The sequence below is a fragment of the Sinocyclocheilus anshuiensis genome, unplaced genomic scaffold (assembly GCF_001515605.1).
Source record: "Sinocyclocheilus anshuiensis isolate Anshui unplaced genomic scaffold, SAMN03320099.WGS_v1.1 scaffold740, whole genome shotgun sequence".
In the NCBI taxonomy this organism is placed as follows: Eukaryota; Metazoa; Chordata; class Actinopteri; order Cypriniformes; family Cyprinidae; genus Sinocyclocheilus; species Sinocyclocheilus anshuiensis.
In genome coordinates this window covers 100,181-119,985 of record NW_015554112.1, presented here as the reverse complement: position 1 = coordinate 119,985, position 19,805 = coordinate 100,181, and the positions used below count along the sequence as shown (strand labels likewise).

The following is a 19,805-nucleotide window of genomic DNA, read 5'->3' as shown; positions in this document are numbered from 1 at the left end:
TAGGTAGGAGTGGAATTAGCGACTATAAAAATATTTTAATGCTATATTATTACTAAAATGGTTATTTTCCTGCGTATTTCGGTCATTTGCGTTTTATATCCTTTTATATTCGCTATATGGGTAGGTTAAGGTTTGGGGGGAGGTTAAGGGGTCTAAAAATCTGAATTGCGTATTAATAAAATGATAAAAATGCATATTCGCTATAAAATGGGTAGGTTTAGGCTTGGGGGTAGGTTAAGGGGTCTAAAAATCTAAATCGCTTATTGATAAAATTATAAAAATGCATTGATACGAATATCTTGGTGATATAAAAGATACGTAAATATTTGTACGTTTTTTAGCTAATAATACGTAGCGATTTGTACGTTTTAAACGTTGAAATACGTCTAAATTGTACGTTTTAGCATTAATAAAAACGTACAAAAGTGTACGTTTTGTGCTTGTAAATGTAACGTATTAATACCGAGCGGCAACCTCCCGCTCTCTCTCGTGAAGCCAGCAAGGAAGTGACTTAAGCTGCAATTCATCGACTGGCCGCTAGAGGCTGGCTGCAAAAGAGAGTCAATCCCATAGAGTCCCCATGTTAAAATGCCCAACTTTACAGCAGAAAAAAATGTTTACAGCCTGGTTCAAAAAATGATTTTGGTCTATATAGCTAATTTTGCCCTTCATGACAACTGTGAGGGGGATGAATTTTTTTTATAACTCATCCGTTTAAATTATATTAAGCCTTAAAGTTCTGCATAATGAAGGGTGTGGCCACTTGAGTGACAGGTGGATTGCTGCTGCTGTCACCACCGTCGAGCTAGGTGGGCGTGGTTTCAGCAACCAGCTCCCGCCTCTTTGCCCATTTTCGATTATCCGGGAGTGACGCGCGGTGACGCGCTGCCAAGATGGCGACGGCTGGCTCCGCCTACCTTAGGCTTCAAAACGCTCGTCAGAAGTCTACGGGTTACGTCACGGACACTACGTCCATGTTTTTATACAGTCTATGATTAATACCTATGTATAAACATGAGACCAGGCTGAACATTTAGACTGTCACTTCACTGGCTCACTGACTTGATAAATGCTATGATAATTTAATGCTCTACTGTTGTTCTTGTTATTCTGCTGTATCTTTTATTTACCCTTTCGCTCTATTCCCTGGCCTCATAATTTTATCCTTTTCCAAAAGTCACTCATCCATAGCGTTCCTCCCACGTTTGTTCTCTCTCTTTTTTTCATCTACTCACTCCTGGGTGCTGCCTTGTTAGCTGGACGGTGCTCTCTTGTCTTATCTACTCCAGACCCACAGTTCCTTGTCCTTTATCAGACTGTCTTCTGTCTGACGCCGAGACTGTTACATATTAAAGAGCTGGGAGTCAGACAGAGGTTTGAGTCAGTGGAATTACTCTCGGTTTACTCTTGACTGGCAGGTTACTTTAATTGGCTACTCTAATTTAAACAAGACTTGTCATTTCTTCCTGTCATTTAATCACTCGTCTCCATTTATCCTTTTCGACCCCTCCCTCTATTATTAATTTGAACTCAGTTCCTTTTTTTCAATTCAAGTATTTTCCATTTCTCCCTCAGCTCCTGAAATACAGGTTTTGGTGTCCTGCATAATGAACTCGTGCTCTGAGGGCTGTTATTTCCACAGGTAATGGGGCAGGTCGTTGTGTTCTGTGGTTCTGATTGGCAGGAGTGAGACTGTTTTTTTTCTTCAGTGGCTGTTTCATTTGTTCACTGGTTCTTAAGGCTCCTTCAGAGAAATGAAAGATGCTGAGTGCAGATGACAAGCATAAGCACAATCAATCTCACTCAATATCTTTTTATGTAAACATTTTTTGCAAATACAGCTCCTCCCATTTAAGTTAAAGGGATGAATTTAGACTCATTACCATACACACTAGCTCTGTACCAAAACCTAGTGAGCTGCCTCACTGCCTTCATAGGCAGCTGCCTTCTAAAGGCCAGTTCATACTGCATCAACAGACACCGACTCACTGGTCAGGTTTTGTCGGATCAGTGTCAATTAGTGACTTAAGATAACATCTCTACGATCATAAAACCTCATGAATAATTTTGAAAGCTCTACATGGAGAGCAACGCGTTGTATACACAAATATTTAGCTCTCTGCACAGGACTTACAATTAAATCCAATAGAGTTTAATGTTAGCATGCTGCTAAGCTAACAACTCAATAGTCTAAAATAAAAATACAAGATGTAGGCAAATATTGGGTAAAGTAATCAATTTTATATTACACCAAGCTATTTTTAATGATCATTTTGAGCATTGAATTAGTCGGCTTATCCGGCATCTTGGATTTTTCACTGAACTCATCCAAAGTTCCTTTCTGAGAAAGTCAGTTCACTCTGCCGCCATATTTGCAATGCCTTCGCGCAGCTATTTCGGGCATGCAAGACCAACTCCTATCTACTAGAATGAAATATAGAAATCTCAAAAAGTACTTACCAAAATCACATTTGAATAATATATTTCAAATAAGCAACAAAATCTGACATGAACTGTCCCATAAACGTTTCTTTCTTATGCTCAAATAGTGTTAAAAGTATCTATTTCAGGATGGTACTGCAAGTTCAGTCCAAATTGTGCATCTCAGGACCCTGACTGTTTAAACTGGAAATTGTCCTTCTAATGGCAGATGCAGTGATGTGATGACTTAATCTGTTGGTAAATATCTATTTTATTTAAAATTACTTCCACCCCCATTCATATATCGCAAGGCATTATGAGACTGCTGCGAAGAATAAAAGCAATACTGGCAACTTGGCTAAAATGGTCTTCATGCTGGAAGAAAGCCTATGATTCCTTAAAATGTTGTCATCATAGGTTGTTCAATAGGTTTTTGAGGAGAGCAACACATGCTAATCATGCTTTTTATGTGAACATGCCAGTAATTTCCTGCAAAAGATAAAAGGGACCGCCCGCCCTGCCTTGGGCCCTGTCGGGGAATGACTTGTGGAGGCCTGTTGTTTTTAGTGCTCAGAAATCACATACCTTTGTCAAACCAATTAACCCAAAAAGAATTTGACTTTGAGAGAGAGGGGAAATTATGTGAGGGTGGGACAAAAGGGAGAGAGAAAGTGGAAGAGGGAGGTGCAGGCTGCTGGTAATCACGCCTGGGATGAAAGAAAAACAGCGAGAGAGAGAGAGAAATGAAAAGAAGGGCGATATGAGGGGGCAGAAGGGGAAGGGGTCAGGGCCTCGGTATAGACGCAGTCATGTGTTTTGCATTCTAATGTGTGTTTACAAGTTTTTATAAACCTCTGTTCCTCTTCAATGTCTGGTTGAGTGGTGGCAGAGAAAGTAAGTCGGAGGAGATTGACCAAAAAATTTAATGTGAGAAACTATAATGCTCAATATGGAGCTGAAAAGTCCTGCCAATTATTTGACAATGTTTGTTTACTCCAGAACATACAAGTATATTAAGTGTACTACCTTGAGCTATTTTTAGGGTGAAATATGTTATTGAAATGTTATTTGGACCAGTGTTGTTAAACTATTAAAGATATGTTCCGTTAATTGAAATCTGAAATGAAATAAAATATAAATATTAGATGAAAAACGTACATTTAAACAAAAATTATAAAGGCAACTAACTGATTCAAAATATTAATAAATACTGTAATAGCATATAAATAATACTAAAATAACAAACTTTTGACAAAGTTGTTTTGGAGATATTGGTGTTTTGCCAATTATTTAATTTTTTTGTTTTTTGATTATCTTACCTATTTTTTTCTAAATTGATCATACACACAGTTTTTTTTACACATCATGTTAATTAAGAGACCTTTAATTTGTACTTTTAAAAATGAATTTTCGAGACTACAGTAATAGATAAGTGAACCGAAAAAATCTAAATGTTGGTTGAAATTAAAAATACTTTGCTGGTTTATAAAATGTAACCTAAAATCTTGATTTTGAATACAAAAAAGTTGCATATGCTTCCTATGTGTATAGTTGTGTAAGTAATTTTTTTTTCTTTGTCAGTGCTGCTGTATGTGTATGAATATTCAAGTGAATGCCCGTGGGCCGCACCGTGGCCAAATGCCAAACCGCCTAAAGGCTCCTCAGAAACCATAGATCCTTCTCAAAGAGAAAAACACGAAGACAGAAAAAGTAGGATGAGGGGCAGTAGTGACTGTTCAACAGTTTCGAAACAAGTAAATAGTGAAGCAATGAAAAAATACCCAGCACTAGATTTGTAGATGGGCGTCCATGTTTTGTAGATAGAATCCGTACAGGAGATTACATAGTGTTCCTAGAGCACACAAACAACAGAGCGGACCCTTGTCTCTCTCTCTCTCTCTCTGAGGTAATTGGGGGTAAAGTAAAGAGATAATTAATGTAGCTGTTCTAATTTAGTCTCTTCCTCTTTGAAAACCCTCTGTGGCTATGCTGGTAACACCTTAGGTGGATGCTACAGCTTCCATGGCAACACCTGCTCTCTGCAGGTGTGTGAGAGCGGGAGAGGACTGGATAAGTGTAGTTATTATGGGGATGGGAAAATGTGTGTGTGTCTGTGTGTGAACATGCATAATTACTATATTGATGTTTTAAGAGACTGTTTTTCCTCATTGGTCGAAGTGTAGGCCTGCATCCATGATTCATCTGTCCTTGTTACAACAGGGACGTGATGTGATTTTGTATCTCACAGTTGAAGCAAGTAATGAATACAGTATATAATGTTTAATATAATTGAATGTTTTTGAAACAAGTCTCTTTTGCTCACCCAGGCTGCATTTATTTGCTCAAAAATATAGTAAAAACAATAATATTGTGAAATATTATTTCTATTTATAGTTTTCAATTTTAATTTTAAAATGTGGTTTATTCCTGTGATGGCAAAGCCAGTCTTCAGTCTCACATGATCATTCAGAAATCATTCTAAATGCTGATTTGGTGCCGAAGAAAAATGTATAATAAATAATTATGAATGATGAAATCCATTGTGCTGATTAATATTTTTATGGAAGTCATGATACTTTTTTCCCCCGGGATTCTTTGCTAAATAGAATGTTCCAATAAAAAAAAAGTATTTATTTGCGCACAAGTGTGCTTGTTCTATCCTTCATTAAAAATGCCACTTGGTTTGATTTTTATCTAACACAATATGGCTTATTTAGGTGTCAAAAAGACATCAAATTTTGAAAACCCCTGGTTTTAACATGCAATTAATTAAATTCATATTAATAACAATCCATTCTGCACACTGACTCTACCACCTTAGTACTCTTTTGAAAAAGTATCATCCATTATTTGCTTTTAGAAGTTGCTCAAAAGAGATAACATTAATAAGCCATGGGTTAATATGGGTTATGCCAAAACAGCATGATAGTGAGAGCCGTACCGTGCCGTACCATGCAGTGGAAAAGCGCCATATGATAGAGAGAGACAGGGAGAGGGAAATTCCTCTCAGAGGGCTGGGAGTTCTTCCTGTTGGTATGAGCTCTGTTTGTACAGGCTGTCTCAGTCGGGATATCCTCCTGTACCCCCATCTGTGGAACACCATTTGAGTTTTGCAAATCATTAGTCCTTCTCTTTTCATAACTTTTTTTTTTCATTTCATTTCATAAACTTTGCAATGTACAGTTGGTCCAAGACACTGTGACCACATTGAAAAATCTGGTGATTAAAATGTGATTTAAACCTGTAAATTAAGTTTCATGACATAAATTGAATAAGAAATATTTAATATTCTTCACTATTTCTAGGTCACTAATCAATTAAGTACATTTTGACTTTTATTTCAAACTGTTATGCTGATTTAAAATCAAATGAGAAAAATGCTAAACTGTAATATTCTGACAGTCACTGAATGTCAGCAAGACAGGCGAAGACAGAGCGTGAGAGAGAGTGTGTGAGTGTGTAAGGGCAATGAGTTTAAAGATAGATGTTTATGGATGGATGGACAGATATTTCAAGAGGAGAGAGAGGGTGAGTGAGTGAGAGAGAGAGAACATACAGGTGCATCTCAATAAATTAGAATGTTGTGGAAAAGTTAATTTATTTCAGTAATTCAACTCAAATTGTGAAACTCGTGTATTAAATTAATTCAATGCACACAGACTGAAGTAGTTTAAGTCTTTGGTTCTTTTAATTGTGATGATTTTGGCTCACATTTAACAAAAACCCACCAATTCACTATCTCAACGTGTGCATTGAATTTATTTAATACACGAGTTTCACAATTTGAGTTGAATTACTGAAATAAATGAACTTTTCCATGACATTCTAATTTATTGAGATGCACCTGTAAAGGGCTTTTTAACAAAAGCCATCATCAAGGCTTAGATGGAAAAAGAAGACTGTTCATCAGGGCTTAGATGGAAATACTGTTCTTACTGTTGTAATAGAGTATAATAAGTAATAGTTAACCAAAATGTGCAGTGTACAACTGAAATGCATAATTCAGTCAGAAATTTTTTCACAATAGCTCAGAGTAGTTCATTCAAACTGGCAGTGCGGCCAACTAATCTCTTTCCTATCTACACAACCTTAATTATTTCCATCCCAACATGGCCCAGCTCTGTACTGCACGCCATGAGAATTTTCTTCAGCCCTCCTCCTCCCCAGCACCACCTGTCTAGATCTGCTACAGGGGTTCTCCCTACTTTACTCTGCAGCAGCAGAATGTATCCTAATCCCTGTAATTCTAAGCATGTTTCAGCAGTAACGTTCGCTCATGCCAGCAGCAGCATAGCAGATCTAATCCACGAAGATCAATCCTACCTATGTCACAGTCTTCAGCGGGTGTGCCCAGGAGGGCCACCAGATGACTGTGTTCTGGGAGCACATGGCTTGTGTTGTGTTTGTCTGTTGCCATGTGCTCTCTCCTGTCTATTGTCTGGCCCCTCCCATCTTGTTACCTCGTTATTGTTTAAGTTGCTCCACCTGTGTCTCCCTCGTTAGCCTCCTCGTTTGGTTCCTATTTATTCTCCTGGTGTCTGTCATCCTGTGCTGATCCGTCATTTCTCATTGTGTGTGTTTCGTGTCTGCATGTGGTGCAGCTTTAGGCCTGCCTGTCTGTTTTTCCCCCTCGGGGTGGTTTGAGTTTGTTTTTGTTTCATTTTTTACTAAAATAAATAACCATTTCTCCTGCACTTGAGTCCTCGCTTCATCTCCCCGCACGCACCGTGACAACCTACACTGCATTCTTATTATTAAAATTCAGTTAAATCTATTTGTAGGGACGTTGTCATTGAACTTAATGCATTAAATACTATATCCCACAATGCAATGATTTCAACTTAACCTTACAATTGTGGCATTATGAATGAAATGTTTATCATGGAATAATTCTTACTGTTTTACTTACTATTGTGAATGAATAGTATTATAGGTAATATGCAGTATTTACTGTGTAGTGTTCAGCAAGCTATTCTGAACTCACCTGAAGCCCTTTCTACTTTTCCCGGATGAAGTGGGGGAGAGAAGGAGATTAAATTAATTTAGATATTTCATCACTGTTTAATCTTATCAGACTGAAGGTGTGTTTCCAGACAAACATTTTCTCATAGTAGAGGGTTAGGGCTATGTTGATTTGCTTTCTTTAAAATGAGCACCATTCACTGCTCAGTCTGTTAGAATGAGGAGATCAGACACTAATTCACAAAGAACATGAAAATAGGTTAAACCTGTAACCCGTCCTGTATCGTTTGTGATACAGACATTAATGATACCACAAATCATGTGTTTTGTTGAGGAGTGCTTTTCTGAGTGATCAGATATGATATCTGACTTATGACAGATTATCAAAGAAACTTTGAAGGTGAAATCTTTTAGCTCTTTAGGTCTAGTAGTGAGCAACCATACTGCAACATGATAAAAACCATTCAGAACACCTGAGCAACTGCACAGCATCCTGACTGCCTCCCAAAAAACTTGAGCACCATGGGAGTCTGTAAAAATTTTTCAAATATCAAAAGTGACTTTTTGTTGTGTTGTTTATCATAGTCATTCATTCTATATAGTTGCATTATGCGAAAAAGCATTTAAAAATTATGTTGTGTGTCAAAGATCATTCAGCTATTTCTCGGCTGATAATGCCTTGCATAACTTGCTAAAGAAGTAGACTGCTTATGTCCAGAGACTGATCTCTACACAGTTCCAGACTAAAACAAGTCTTAATCCTTGTCTTAACCCCCCACTATTCACTGATTTTAATCTTGGCCGAACTTTTTGTTACTAAATGGATGATAGATTGCAGATGTGCTGCTGCTTTATGAATTCAGAGAACAGAGACTTGCTACATTGAGAAGGTCCAGCAAGTTTCGAGTCCCTTCATGAAGTGTTACTATTCTGAGGAGCCGGATGCAGTGAAATATAATGATTACTCATTATGAATTCAATGTAGTGCAGTTGTGCCTCTTTTTCCCTTAAGTGTGAATAGAGCTCTTTCATACACAGGCATCCAAGCGTATTCGACTGTCAAACAGCTCTGTTGCTGAAGGCTTTTGGAAATAACAAACACAACATCCTGTTTAGTAATGAAATGAAAGCATATGCATATACTGATCATGCTTCCAGAAGGAGAGTTAGACTCTGCATATTAAGGCCTTACTTACAGAATACTGTATTTATGTCTGTTGATTGGCAGCTATTATTATCATAGACTGTGTGTGATTGTTCATAATGGTTTTTGATTCCTTTCAGTGAAACAATTTTCCTGTAGCTTAGCATTTTTATTTTGATGCACAGCTATTGTAGGAAAAGAGCTGGGACACAATGCTTTTAAAATGTCAGAGGAGACACAATGGGGGCTGAAGTGAATTATTCGTTGCTCACCTGTGCACAGAGACACACACTCCTGCTACTATTGTCCTGAGTGCTAAAAACTGGAGAGTTTTGTCTCTGAGCCTTATCTTTTCTGCTTGATGCTGTTTACTGCTGGACCTTCCGGCGTCTGTTTTTTTTTTTCCGTTAATTTGCTAGTTTATTTCATGTATTTTGGGTGTGTGTGTGATTAGGCATGATTGTGTGAGAAACAGGCACAGATGATAAACAGGATATGATGTATTTGTGTGTGTTTTGTAATGGGACAGTCTTGGTCTTGTTTCGATTGTTCCCACAGGTCTCAAGAACACTGCATGAGCACAAAAAGATAATTATAGCTATCTGTCAAAGTTAAAGCTTTAAAGCTTAAAAATGTTAAGACACCATTAATGTATTAAAAATGGCTTAACTCCTGACTATATTTGATGTTGGAAATATATATATATATATATATTTTTTTTTTTATATATATATATGAGCACATTGTATATTATATATTATATCTTACCTCTAATCCTGCTAGATAAAAAAAGTAAATTAATATATTAATATGTAATCAATTTGCTGAGAATGTTTTTTTTTCTAAAAATATAGTTTAATTGTAATTAAAAGAAAGAACATATCTGATGAGAACTACACACAATTTGTGTGTGTGTGTGTGTGTGTTTTATCTATATTTTAAACAGATTGTACAGAAAAACATATCCTGTTAACTTAATACAAAGTAAATATTTTCCAATATTTTAATAACTTACTTTAGTAGAATGGCAAATTTAAAAGTATAATATGCACAAAATATTTTACAGTAATGTCCTATTATTATTACTAATACATTTTACAATACAATAACTGGGATAAATGCTTTAGATGTATTTTTAATTGTTAGTTCATGTTAACTAATGTAGTTAAATAATGTTATAAATGTTAAGCAATGGAACCAATAAAGAGTTGCCAATATGTTTCTCACACAATATAAATAATTTAATACATGAAAATATAAAGGTGCTTTCTTAATTTAGAAGGGGTGTTCTTTACAATTGGATCATCATATTTGGCAAAAAGACATCAAAAAGTTTTAAAAACCCTGCTTTTAACATGCAATTAATACAGTCCATATTATTAACAGTCCATTCTGACCACTGACTCTACCACCTTAGTATTCTTTTGAAAAAGTATCATCCATTATTTGCTCAAAAGATATCAAATGAAGTTCTTGTCAAAACACTTATGCCTTTTTTTAACGATTAGTGATTCATGACTCATTAATCACAACACGAAGACATACAACTTACACACAGATACATTAGCTAGAACGGAAATGACAGTAGTTGTTGTGGAGCCAGAGGTGTGGTAGAGCAGGGGAACAGTGATTTAGCAGATTTCTGAACTTGACCTGTGACAAGAGATACTCGTACACCCTTCCTGCACGTGTGTGGTTCACTCACCTGTGTGTTTGTGTGTACGCCTGTATCTGACCTTGGCACTGCCACTGCCTCTGGCTTACCCTGTGCTGATGCAGCCTGATAGAGAGAGAGAATAGAGGAACAGAGAAAGAAGAGACAAAGGTCTGACTGACCAGCGCTGATGTAATGGGTGTGTGTTAGTGTGGTTTTGTTTTAGAGAGTATCACTTCCTAACCTCTCTGTTCTTTTGCCTCATCTCTTCCACCAGGATGTCCCAGAGCCAAAACACAGACTGTGAGCTGAGAATACCAGTGGCTCCCTAAACCCACCCACACACACAACAGACAACAGACATTACACACACTGCTGTACAAACACACTTGGATAGACACAAACATGATGGGCTAAGTAAATATTTATTACAGCCAAATTATATTTATCAACATCTTATTTTCCCATCAGGTGTGCAGTTATAAGGACCTTGTCGACACATTTGACTGAGGTTTGAATTGGCCATGCTTTAAAATATTACTTATAAGATCTAAAATCAGAGCCCACGTATCATGTGGTATGCTTATAGAAAATGCATGCCTTTAAAGGGATAGTTCATCAAAAATTAAAATTGTCATTATTTACTCATCCTCAGGTCAATCTAAACCTGTATGTCTTTTTTCTGTGGAACACAAAAATATATTAGAAAAATGTCTACGTGAAGTAAGTGAAGTCCAGCATTTTTTTGAACCCCACTGACCTTCATTATATGGACAAAAACAGTTCCAAAGTCATAAAGGTCATGACATTAACTGTGAACAAATATGTATTTTATTTTATTAATTCATTTTTTAAACAATTTGGGAAAAAACAATGCTGTCAATTTAGTAAATAATATTTTAAGCTTTCACTTTACTATAATAACAATATAAACTGCAGTTATTTAATTTGGTATAATTTGGAATGTTTTATATCACACAGAATATATTTTTCATACATTATAAAGCAAAATATATAGCTGCTTTCGCAGAGATGTGTTCTGCGACACACACACACATACGTTGAGTTTCCATGTTTTATGTTCTCTAGACGTAATGTTTTTTATACTGGACAAACTTTATCTCCTTAGGGCTGGGCGATAAAATGATAATGATAATTATCATGATATATTTTTCCCTCGATAAAATGATAACACATGTTCAATAAACATTCAATGTTTATGTGCCAAAAGCGAAACTGTCACCACCATGGACTTTTAGTTTCGTTTTCTTCCCTCATGTTTTCCCCTGACCTAGTATTTCCTTGTGTATTGATTAGTTCATTCTGTTCACCTGTGTTCTGTTAATCTACTCATTAGTTCCCTCGTTTAGTTAGTATAAGCACTCCCCGTTCTGTTCCTTATGTTGTCTGGTATTGTTTGATGTTACCCTGTGTGTGAGAACTTCTTCATCTTGTGGATTATCTATTAAAAGGATTTGTTTCTGTTATCTTCATCGTGCCTTCATCATCCATGCAGCAGTCGGTGTTACAGAAACGAAACACCGTTAACGGCGCCACATGGATCAGTTATCTGCTCGCTCAAATGGTAGCGCAGCACAAGAGAAATCAGAAATGCTGGCAAACGCTTTTGTTAAAGTTCATAGCTCAAACAATGTTAGTGAATAGGGAAAAGGAGGAAGGGAAAGTACGTTAGATGAGTACAAAGAACTATTACAGAATGAGGAAATCCATAATGACCAGTTAAATATGGCATTTTCTAAAATCACTCTCTCAGAAAAACTAAAAATTCTGCACCAGGCAGGGATCAGATTTGCTAAATAATGGTAACTCATCTTAGTGAATCGTCCAAGGATGTTTTACTTAATATAATGTATAATAAAAGTTGGGATGAGGAAAAATTGCCATAAAATTGGAAGGAGGCAGTTACAGTTCCTTTACGCAAACCAGGGAAATTTGCACAAATCCAGGAAATTATAGACCAGTTGATTTGACATCCAGTATCTGTAAAATAATGAAAAAATGGTAAATGAAAGGTTTTTATATATTATGTGGAAAAAAATTATATATTTATCGAAATACCAGAGTGTTTTTAGGAGAGTTAGAAATACTGTGGACCCGGCTACATGTTTAGAACATGAAATATGAAAGGCACAAATAAACAGAGAAAGTGTAGTGGCTGTTTTCTTTGCAGTAGAGGAGGCATATACGACATGATGTGGAGAGAAGGTCTGTTAATTCAATTATGTAAGTTAGGTATTAAAGGCCAAATGTATAGATGGATTAAGGAATTTTTATTAGGAAAAGCAATAAAAGTAAGAATAGGAAACAGAAATGTGATCAGAAATGGAACTTCACAAGGTAGTATAGTATGCCCTTTATTATTTTCCATAATGATAAATGATGTATTTGAGGACTTGGAAAATTGGTTGGGGATATCGCTTTTTGCTGATGATGGAGCAATCTGGAAAAGGGGAAAGAACATTGATTTTATTGTAAAGAAACTACAGAAGGCTATTACAAATGTTGAAGAATAGTCATTTAAATGGGATTTTAAGTTCTCAGTTGACAAGGCAAAGATAATGTTTTTTACGAGGAAACAATTGGTGGAGATGTGAAATTAAAATGATATAGCCTAATCAAGAATTAGAAAGAGTGAGTTTTTAGGAATATGGTTTGATGAAAGAATTACATGGGTGATACATAATCAGAAAATAGTGGACAAAAAGAAAGTAATAATGAGGTGAAATGAGGTGTTTAGTTGGAAGTGAATGGGGGGCAGATAACAAGGATAAGGAATGTATTTCACATAATGTGCATATATTAAGCGTTTATTAAATGGATGGTACTAGTAAGGTGCTATGTGTGGATTTACCTTTGGTTATCATGATCTAATTGTGTGATACTATGGATGACCAAAGGTTAATTTGAATAAAAATAGATTCCTAACTCAAACAGTCAGAATATTAAAATTTTACCCTATAAATATGAGGTTGTTACATTTTACAGGTGTTACTGTTTTTGTTAATGAACAAAAATTTACATCTGCATCGTGCCACAAACCATGATTTGAAACAAAATCACCCATTTGAACATGCAGAAACTAAGAAATTAATTTCTCTAAGATATTTTGTTAAGGGAAAAGACTGAAAAAGGATTTTACTTAAGTTTACTCATGCATATTTTATTATTATAAATGTTTTGAATAATGTATCTCAGATTTGTGAAATGTTCACCTGTTTGGCAAGTGTTTGTCATGTTCTGACAAAAAATAATTTAAAACCAGTTAACTGTCTGGGTTCTACAACTTTCACTCAGGAGAAGAAATCTGCCTTTACATGTGAAAGAAATAAAGATTTGACATGTATAGTGATAATTATCGATACTGACTGATAAGAAAAATTTTATCGTGATAATTTTTTTTTGGCCATATCGCACAGCCCTACCCTAACCCTACCCCTAAACATACCCTTCACACAAAACTTTCTGCATTTTTAGATTTTCAAAAAAGATTATTCTGAATGATTTATAAGCTTGTTTCTTTATGGGTTAGTTGTTTTCCTCATGGGGACCCAAAAAAAAAAAAAAAAGGTCCCCACAAGGTCAAAAATGATTGCTATTATTATCCTTGTGGGGACATTTGGTCCCCATAATGTAGGGATTACCAGGACCACAGACACGCATATAATAGGACTGTCAAGCGATTAAGATTTTAAATTTAATTACATTATGTGCAGATTAATTAATCAAATGAATCACAAATCAGTTTTGGCTGAGAAATTAACCCCAAAAGGATTATTATAAATGTTTAAATGATACATTCAATATGAAACTAAAACCACCAGTCACAGTAAGTCAGTGTTTTAACGAGTGAGTCATTCAATCATTCATTCAACTGATTCATTCAAATGGCTGATTCATTCAGATATGAAGCTAGTGATTTGCTTGCAAGTCTACAAATGGGTCACTGAAGCATTTGCTCGTGGAGTAATTGAATTTTGTGTGTTGCTGTGTATTGTGTGCTGTGGAACACACTGCTGTGTGTTGCTCAGAGATGCACACAGTTCTGCTGTGGCTTTATTTGTAACTATTTTCATTGTCGAAATTCAGCAAAAACAGACAATAATCATCCTGCATTACATTCGTCACTAAGCAACTGCATGCAATGTAAGATAACAAACAGGTCTAGGCCAGAATGGGATTTGTTAAATGCGTTAATAATTTAAGCACATTAAAAACATTTTCTGTTATGCTGGCTGAAAGTCTCTTCATATCCTGACAATCACTAATTAAGTGGTCTAAATGTATTTAAATGCATTTATATCATCTGTGGAAGGTGTAGGACCATCAAATGTTTGTCCAATCATATCCCTCGGTCCGAGGGCTATGATAGGTTGTCCTACCTGCCTGTCAATGTATGCATTTGCATACCTCCGTGCAAACTGTTCGTGCAGAAATGATACATCATCAGCCCGTTCCATTATGCTGTTGCGTACCAAGCAAGTATGGAAGGCGTTATTATTGTAATATTATGCGCTTTGTACTGTAATGTTTTCTCACTGGTAAATGAGACGAGATAATCTGACAGCGTTGCATCAGAGGTTGTCTTACTATTGGGAGATGAGAGGGTCTGTATTACTTACTATTGGAGAAAGCATAACGGTCAACTTGGATCACATGTGCCTTAATAACCAATCACATTACAGCCTTGACGTCATTGAATTTCAGTCAGAGTTATGCGACACTCAACCGCCGTTTACGAATAGCATAGGAATGAATGAGAAGTGCCGTAAGCTGAATCCCACCTGTCGCAAATAGTTAGTGACTTCTCTTATAAAACGGCATTTTTTTCGTGTAAACTCTAAAAATAATTCTATTGTTTAGTGTAAAACATGTTGAAGATTAGCCGATAGCCTGTCGATTCATTAAATGTTAAGCTGTTTCCTCTAAAAAGCTGTTTATTCTGCATAGTGAAGCCTCTCCTCCATTGACATCCATTAAAAAAAAAACGGCCTCTGATCTCCTTTCCCACGTACTGGTAAACCGGAAGTGTTAGCATTAGCCGTTATGCTTTTTTGGCTAAAGGTTGCAGGCTTGCCTTCTAGTGGCTTTGGTTGCATTCAACCCTCCACCAACGCCGTCTGTCATCGTGTTGCTGGTTAGCCTCAGGTCTGCCTATCGTGGTCATGTGTTTTGGAGGAGGCGTGGCTTTGGAGAGTGACTTGCAGAGAGGATGGGATCTTACGCTTTCAAAGCTAGCTTGCTATTGCTAGCCTCTCTGAAATCACCTACCCTAACTTTAACACTCAAAAAATTGCGAGAGAGAGGGAGAGTTATGTTTTTGATAATGGAGATAGACATAGTCTGGGCTTAGTGGCAGTTTATGCTGAATTGGAGCTGGATATCCATCTAAGGCGTGTGTGTGTGTGTGTGTGTGTGTGTGTGTGTGTGTGTGAAAGAGAGAGAGGGTGTCAGACACTGAGCTTGAATGGTCTGAGTTATCTCATTGCAGGGGGCTGAGAGAGGGCTCCGGGGCCTGAGAAGGGACCACAGTAGGTGGACATTTTTGTTTGTGTGTCTGAGAAATTTGTCTTTGTTCTGGTTGTTTATTTAAGGGTGTGGGTGCTGTGAATGTTTTGAGCTTGTTAGGGCACTGAGGGTATGTTGTGTGTATGTGTGAATGTGTTAAGAGGAAAAAGAAAGAGTATGTAGTGCTGGTTGTTATTTTTGAGAGTGCTGTTGTGGAGAGCAATTGTGGAAAGCTATTACTCATTTGAGTGAGCAAATGTGTGTGTAAGAGAGTGTCTTATGTGCTGTTATGACACAAATCACATCTCTGGAATAATAAAGTACAAATGTGGTTTTATCTCAGTGCTGTCTTTATCTCTGAAGGGGCCATTAAGGATGTGAAGCATGCTGTTTACATTGTGTAATAACTGTTAGCTTATTATATGAAACATTCATAAGATGCTTAGCATTAGCTAACACATACCTGTCATACTGCTGTATTTATTATACTGATTTATTATACTGTGTTAGACACTGCGCTACCATATATTGATGTGAAGCTGCATAATCGTCAATGGGTTTTATATAAATTACACTGATGCTAGTGAATACAACCAGAGTGGTGAACACAATAATTTATTCCCTTATCTGTCCAACAAAAACAGATACTGATTATCCTGTTGTCTCGGTAAAGCATGATAATAAGTGTGTTCCATTGTTCACATCACTGAACAACACTACGCTACTGAAGTGGTAGCCAATGGACTGACAAAATACATTACATTAAATGCATTAAACAGATAGTTCACCCAAAAATAACAATTTTGTCGTAATTTGCTCAACCTTAAGTTGTTCCAAACCTGTATTTTTTTCTTCTTCTTGTGAACACACACAAAACAAGATATTTTGAAGAACGTGTGTAATCAAACAGTTGATGGTCCCTATTTACTTCCATTGTATTATTTATTGATTTGATCTATTTATTTTCTATAATATAGAAGTCAGTGGGGTCCATCAACTGTTTGGTTACACATATTCTTCAAAATATTTTCTTTTATGTTCTTTTAAGAAGAAAGCAACTCATACAGGTTTGGAACAACATGAAGGTGAATAAATGATGACAGAATGTTCATTTTTGGGTGAACTACCCCTTTAAGGAGGGGGACCTGCATCAAAACATCAAAACACTTTTTATTGAAAACTATTATGAGCATGTATGTTCTTCATCTCATGTGAGTGTTTACCATTCAGACGACTCTACATTTTTAATTACTGAACTATTGAATAAACCTTTAAAATAGTAAGTTTGTTGTAGACATTTTTCTATGAGAAACATTTCAAACTGTAGTAAGCTACATTGTCACATGACCTCATTACGTTGAATGTGAGTAACTTCTAGTTATCTTGGAAATACAATGGTTATTTGATTAGTTTACTAGGTTTTTGCAGTCAGATTAAATAACAAGTCAAAAATAATGTATATAATTAGTACCAGCAAATGTAGTAGTTCATCTGGGGTTCATATAAGATGTTTGTTTGGTTAGAATTTTTTTTATTTATTTTTTTTTTAGAAAACTATTACTACACCATTCGGGGATGAAACACAGTGTAATTCAAAATAGCAGTGTATTCTGACTAAACTAGTAAACTAAATTAATTTGCAAGCAACATAAAAATATAAGTTACATATTTATATTTTCATATAATAATATTTAAATATAGTGCTAGTCAAGCACCTGCCATTGAGATAAGTGGAAATGCTAATGGATATGGGAATGCTAATTGTCGCAATCATGGCTAGTGACAAAAACTCACATTTACATGGAAGAGCTTTTATCGTTTGAGCTGTGCCAATTCAAGTAAGTTTTTTTAATGCACATGTGCTATTGAAACAGGAATATAATTATGAAGCTCAAGCGCTGTTGTGTGTGTGTGTACTTTAATGCAAGATGCTTTTCAGTCACATGAAGCCATTCTTCTTCATCTCATGTCCATTTCCCAGTCAGCCATTCAATCACTGAATCATGTTCTCTCAACCCTTAACAGCACTTTTATCAAGCTCCCTCACTCCTGCCAATCATTTTACCCCTCTCATGTCTTCTCTCTCCATCCCTCGCTCAGATCCACCACTCCTCTCCGTTGTGGTGGCCACTTACGAGACAGACGTGACCATACATCCACGCCGCCTTTTAGAGTTTCGTTACCCAGAATGCTGCAGCTGTGTCATTTGCATGGCAGGGTTTGGACCTCTCACTGGAGAATGAGAGTGTGGCTTTGAATTATTCATTTAGGGGACACAGAGAGGAAGAAGAAAATTGTCCTCCTCTCTTTTTTTCTTCCTCCCAGTCTGTCTTTTTCTACTCGTTGATGCTCTCATGAATTTGTCAGCTCTCCCTTTAAATCACATTGTGATGTTGTAGCCGCTTGTTCAGTAGTGTTTAAAGTAGCTACTCTATTTGTTTAAGTACTCATGACTGTCAGTTTTCTGGGGTTGATTGGTGCTGTGTTTAGAGTCTGCAGACAGGCTTGGTCTCAATGCTACTGCGAATCAATGGTGACATTCTTCTGTTTTCTGGGGTTTCTGTTGTTTTCAGTGCACCATCTGCTCCCCCACTGGACTTTAGAGATGTATCGGAGAAAAAGAGCTCAAACCATCCAGTAGCAAATTTCAGCATAAAGAGCACATGATGTACAATTTTACATCTGTAATTTATTAGTGGTGCTTGCTACAGCATTTATATTGCTCATACTTTGAACAAACCCTTAACCCTTGTGAAAAGAAGTACAGTTTAGCATGCTTTTATTATTACAGAAATTATATACTTCTTTAAAGCACCAAAAATATTATTACAACATAATGATTTAAAATGTACTTTAAAATTTTCAGTCTGGAATTTAAAAAAAAATGTGCTGAAGTGTGTTTTAGGTTGACAGTTCTGTATTTGAGTCCTTAATATGGTTAGGTTCACAAACAGTACGGTTATTTTCAGGACTCACAACTGCGTTCTCAGAAAAAATGAGGTGGAGATATGAGCTGTGAAGGTTTTACATCCAGTCACTGTTCTCCACCGGAGCTGCTCCCATCAGTTTTGTGTTGTACGCATTTGTTGACTCAAATGCTCCACTCTCCCCCCAAATTTGCTGCTGGTTAATGAAGATTTAATGGATGAACTTGCGGCTCAGTTGGACTTTTGTCATGTCAAAAAGTGATATGACTTTTCAGTTTTATGGACGTCACCATCTTGGATATTACTTTGATCACTGTAGCTATGGTTACTGGTAAGGAATACAGTATTCAAGACGCTAGTCTAAATTGCTGTGTGAACGCGATATTTCAAAACCCACACCTGTAAGTAAATGTGGTTGTCAATTTCAAAAACTGACAGTGTGAATGTAACCTTTAAGCACACTTAAGTGGCATTTTATTTCATTAATAGTATATAAAATATACTTTTAAGATTTGAAATACACTGCAATTGTACATACAGTACAATGAAGTGCACTTGTTTTTCACAAGGGAAGTATTAAGCTTTGGCACACACTGTAAGTCATCCCTTATTTCCCTTATAATTGCTCAAATTGTGTGACTTATTTTGCAAACATGTGCTGTTACTTTTCTAAGCAATCTAATTTGGGATTTTTATATGATAATAAATAAAATAAGAAATAAACTGAATTATATATATATAAGGAACAGAATATCATATAGACTGTGAGGTGGGGTCTTTTGGGCAACCACCCAGACCATCCTAGCAATACACACAGTAGTATGCTAAAAACCAGTCAGATCACCTAGGACTGTGACGTCAACTTTTGCATTGACAAGCACCATTCAAATGTCTGTTAAAAATGTAAAGCAATTACAAACCGAGACTATTATTTCTACTGCATTTATGTGGGATTTTGTAGTGTTTTCACTCAATAAACCCATCACAGTGTGTTGTGTACATGTGGCAATATAAAAACAATTACATGCATTTCCTTGTTTATTTTCCTTTGTCCAGAAATCGTTTTCTCTGGTGATCGAGGCTCTGGACCATGACAATGAAACATCAGAGGCAGGTATGGTGATGATACGTGTGTGTGTGTGTGTGTGTGTGTGTGTGTGTGTGTGACAAA

At 36.3% G+C, this 19,805-nt stretch overlaps 1 protein-coding gene across 1 annotated transcript in view; it reads left to right on the top strand.

The window, feature by feature from the left end:
- LOC107669775 (protein jagged-1b) overlaps nt 1–19,805 on the top strand; it is a 56,527-nt gene that overhangs the window by 19,632 nt on the left and 17,090 nt on the right. Inside the window, exon 3 of the mRNA XM_016462156.1 lies at nt 19,691–19,748. Coding sequence (XP_016317642.1) covers nt 19,691–19,748 — 58 coding nt within the window. The remainder of the gene's footprint in view (nt 1–19,690; nt 19,749–19,805) is intronic.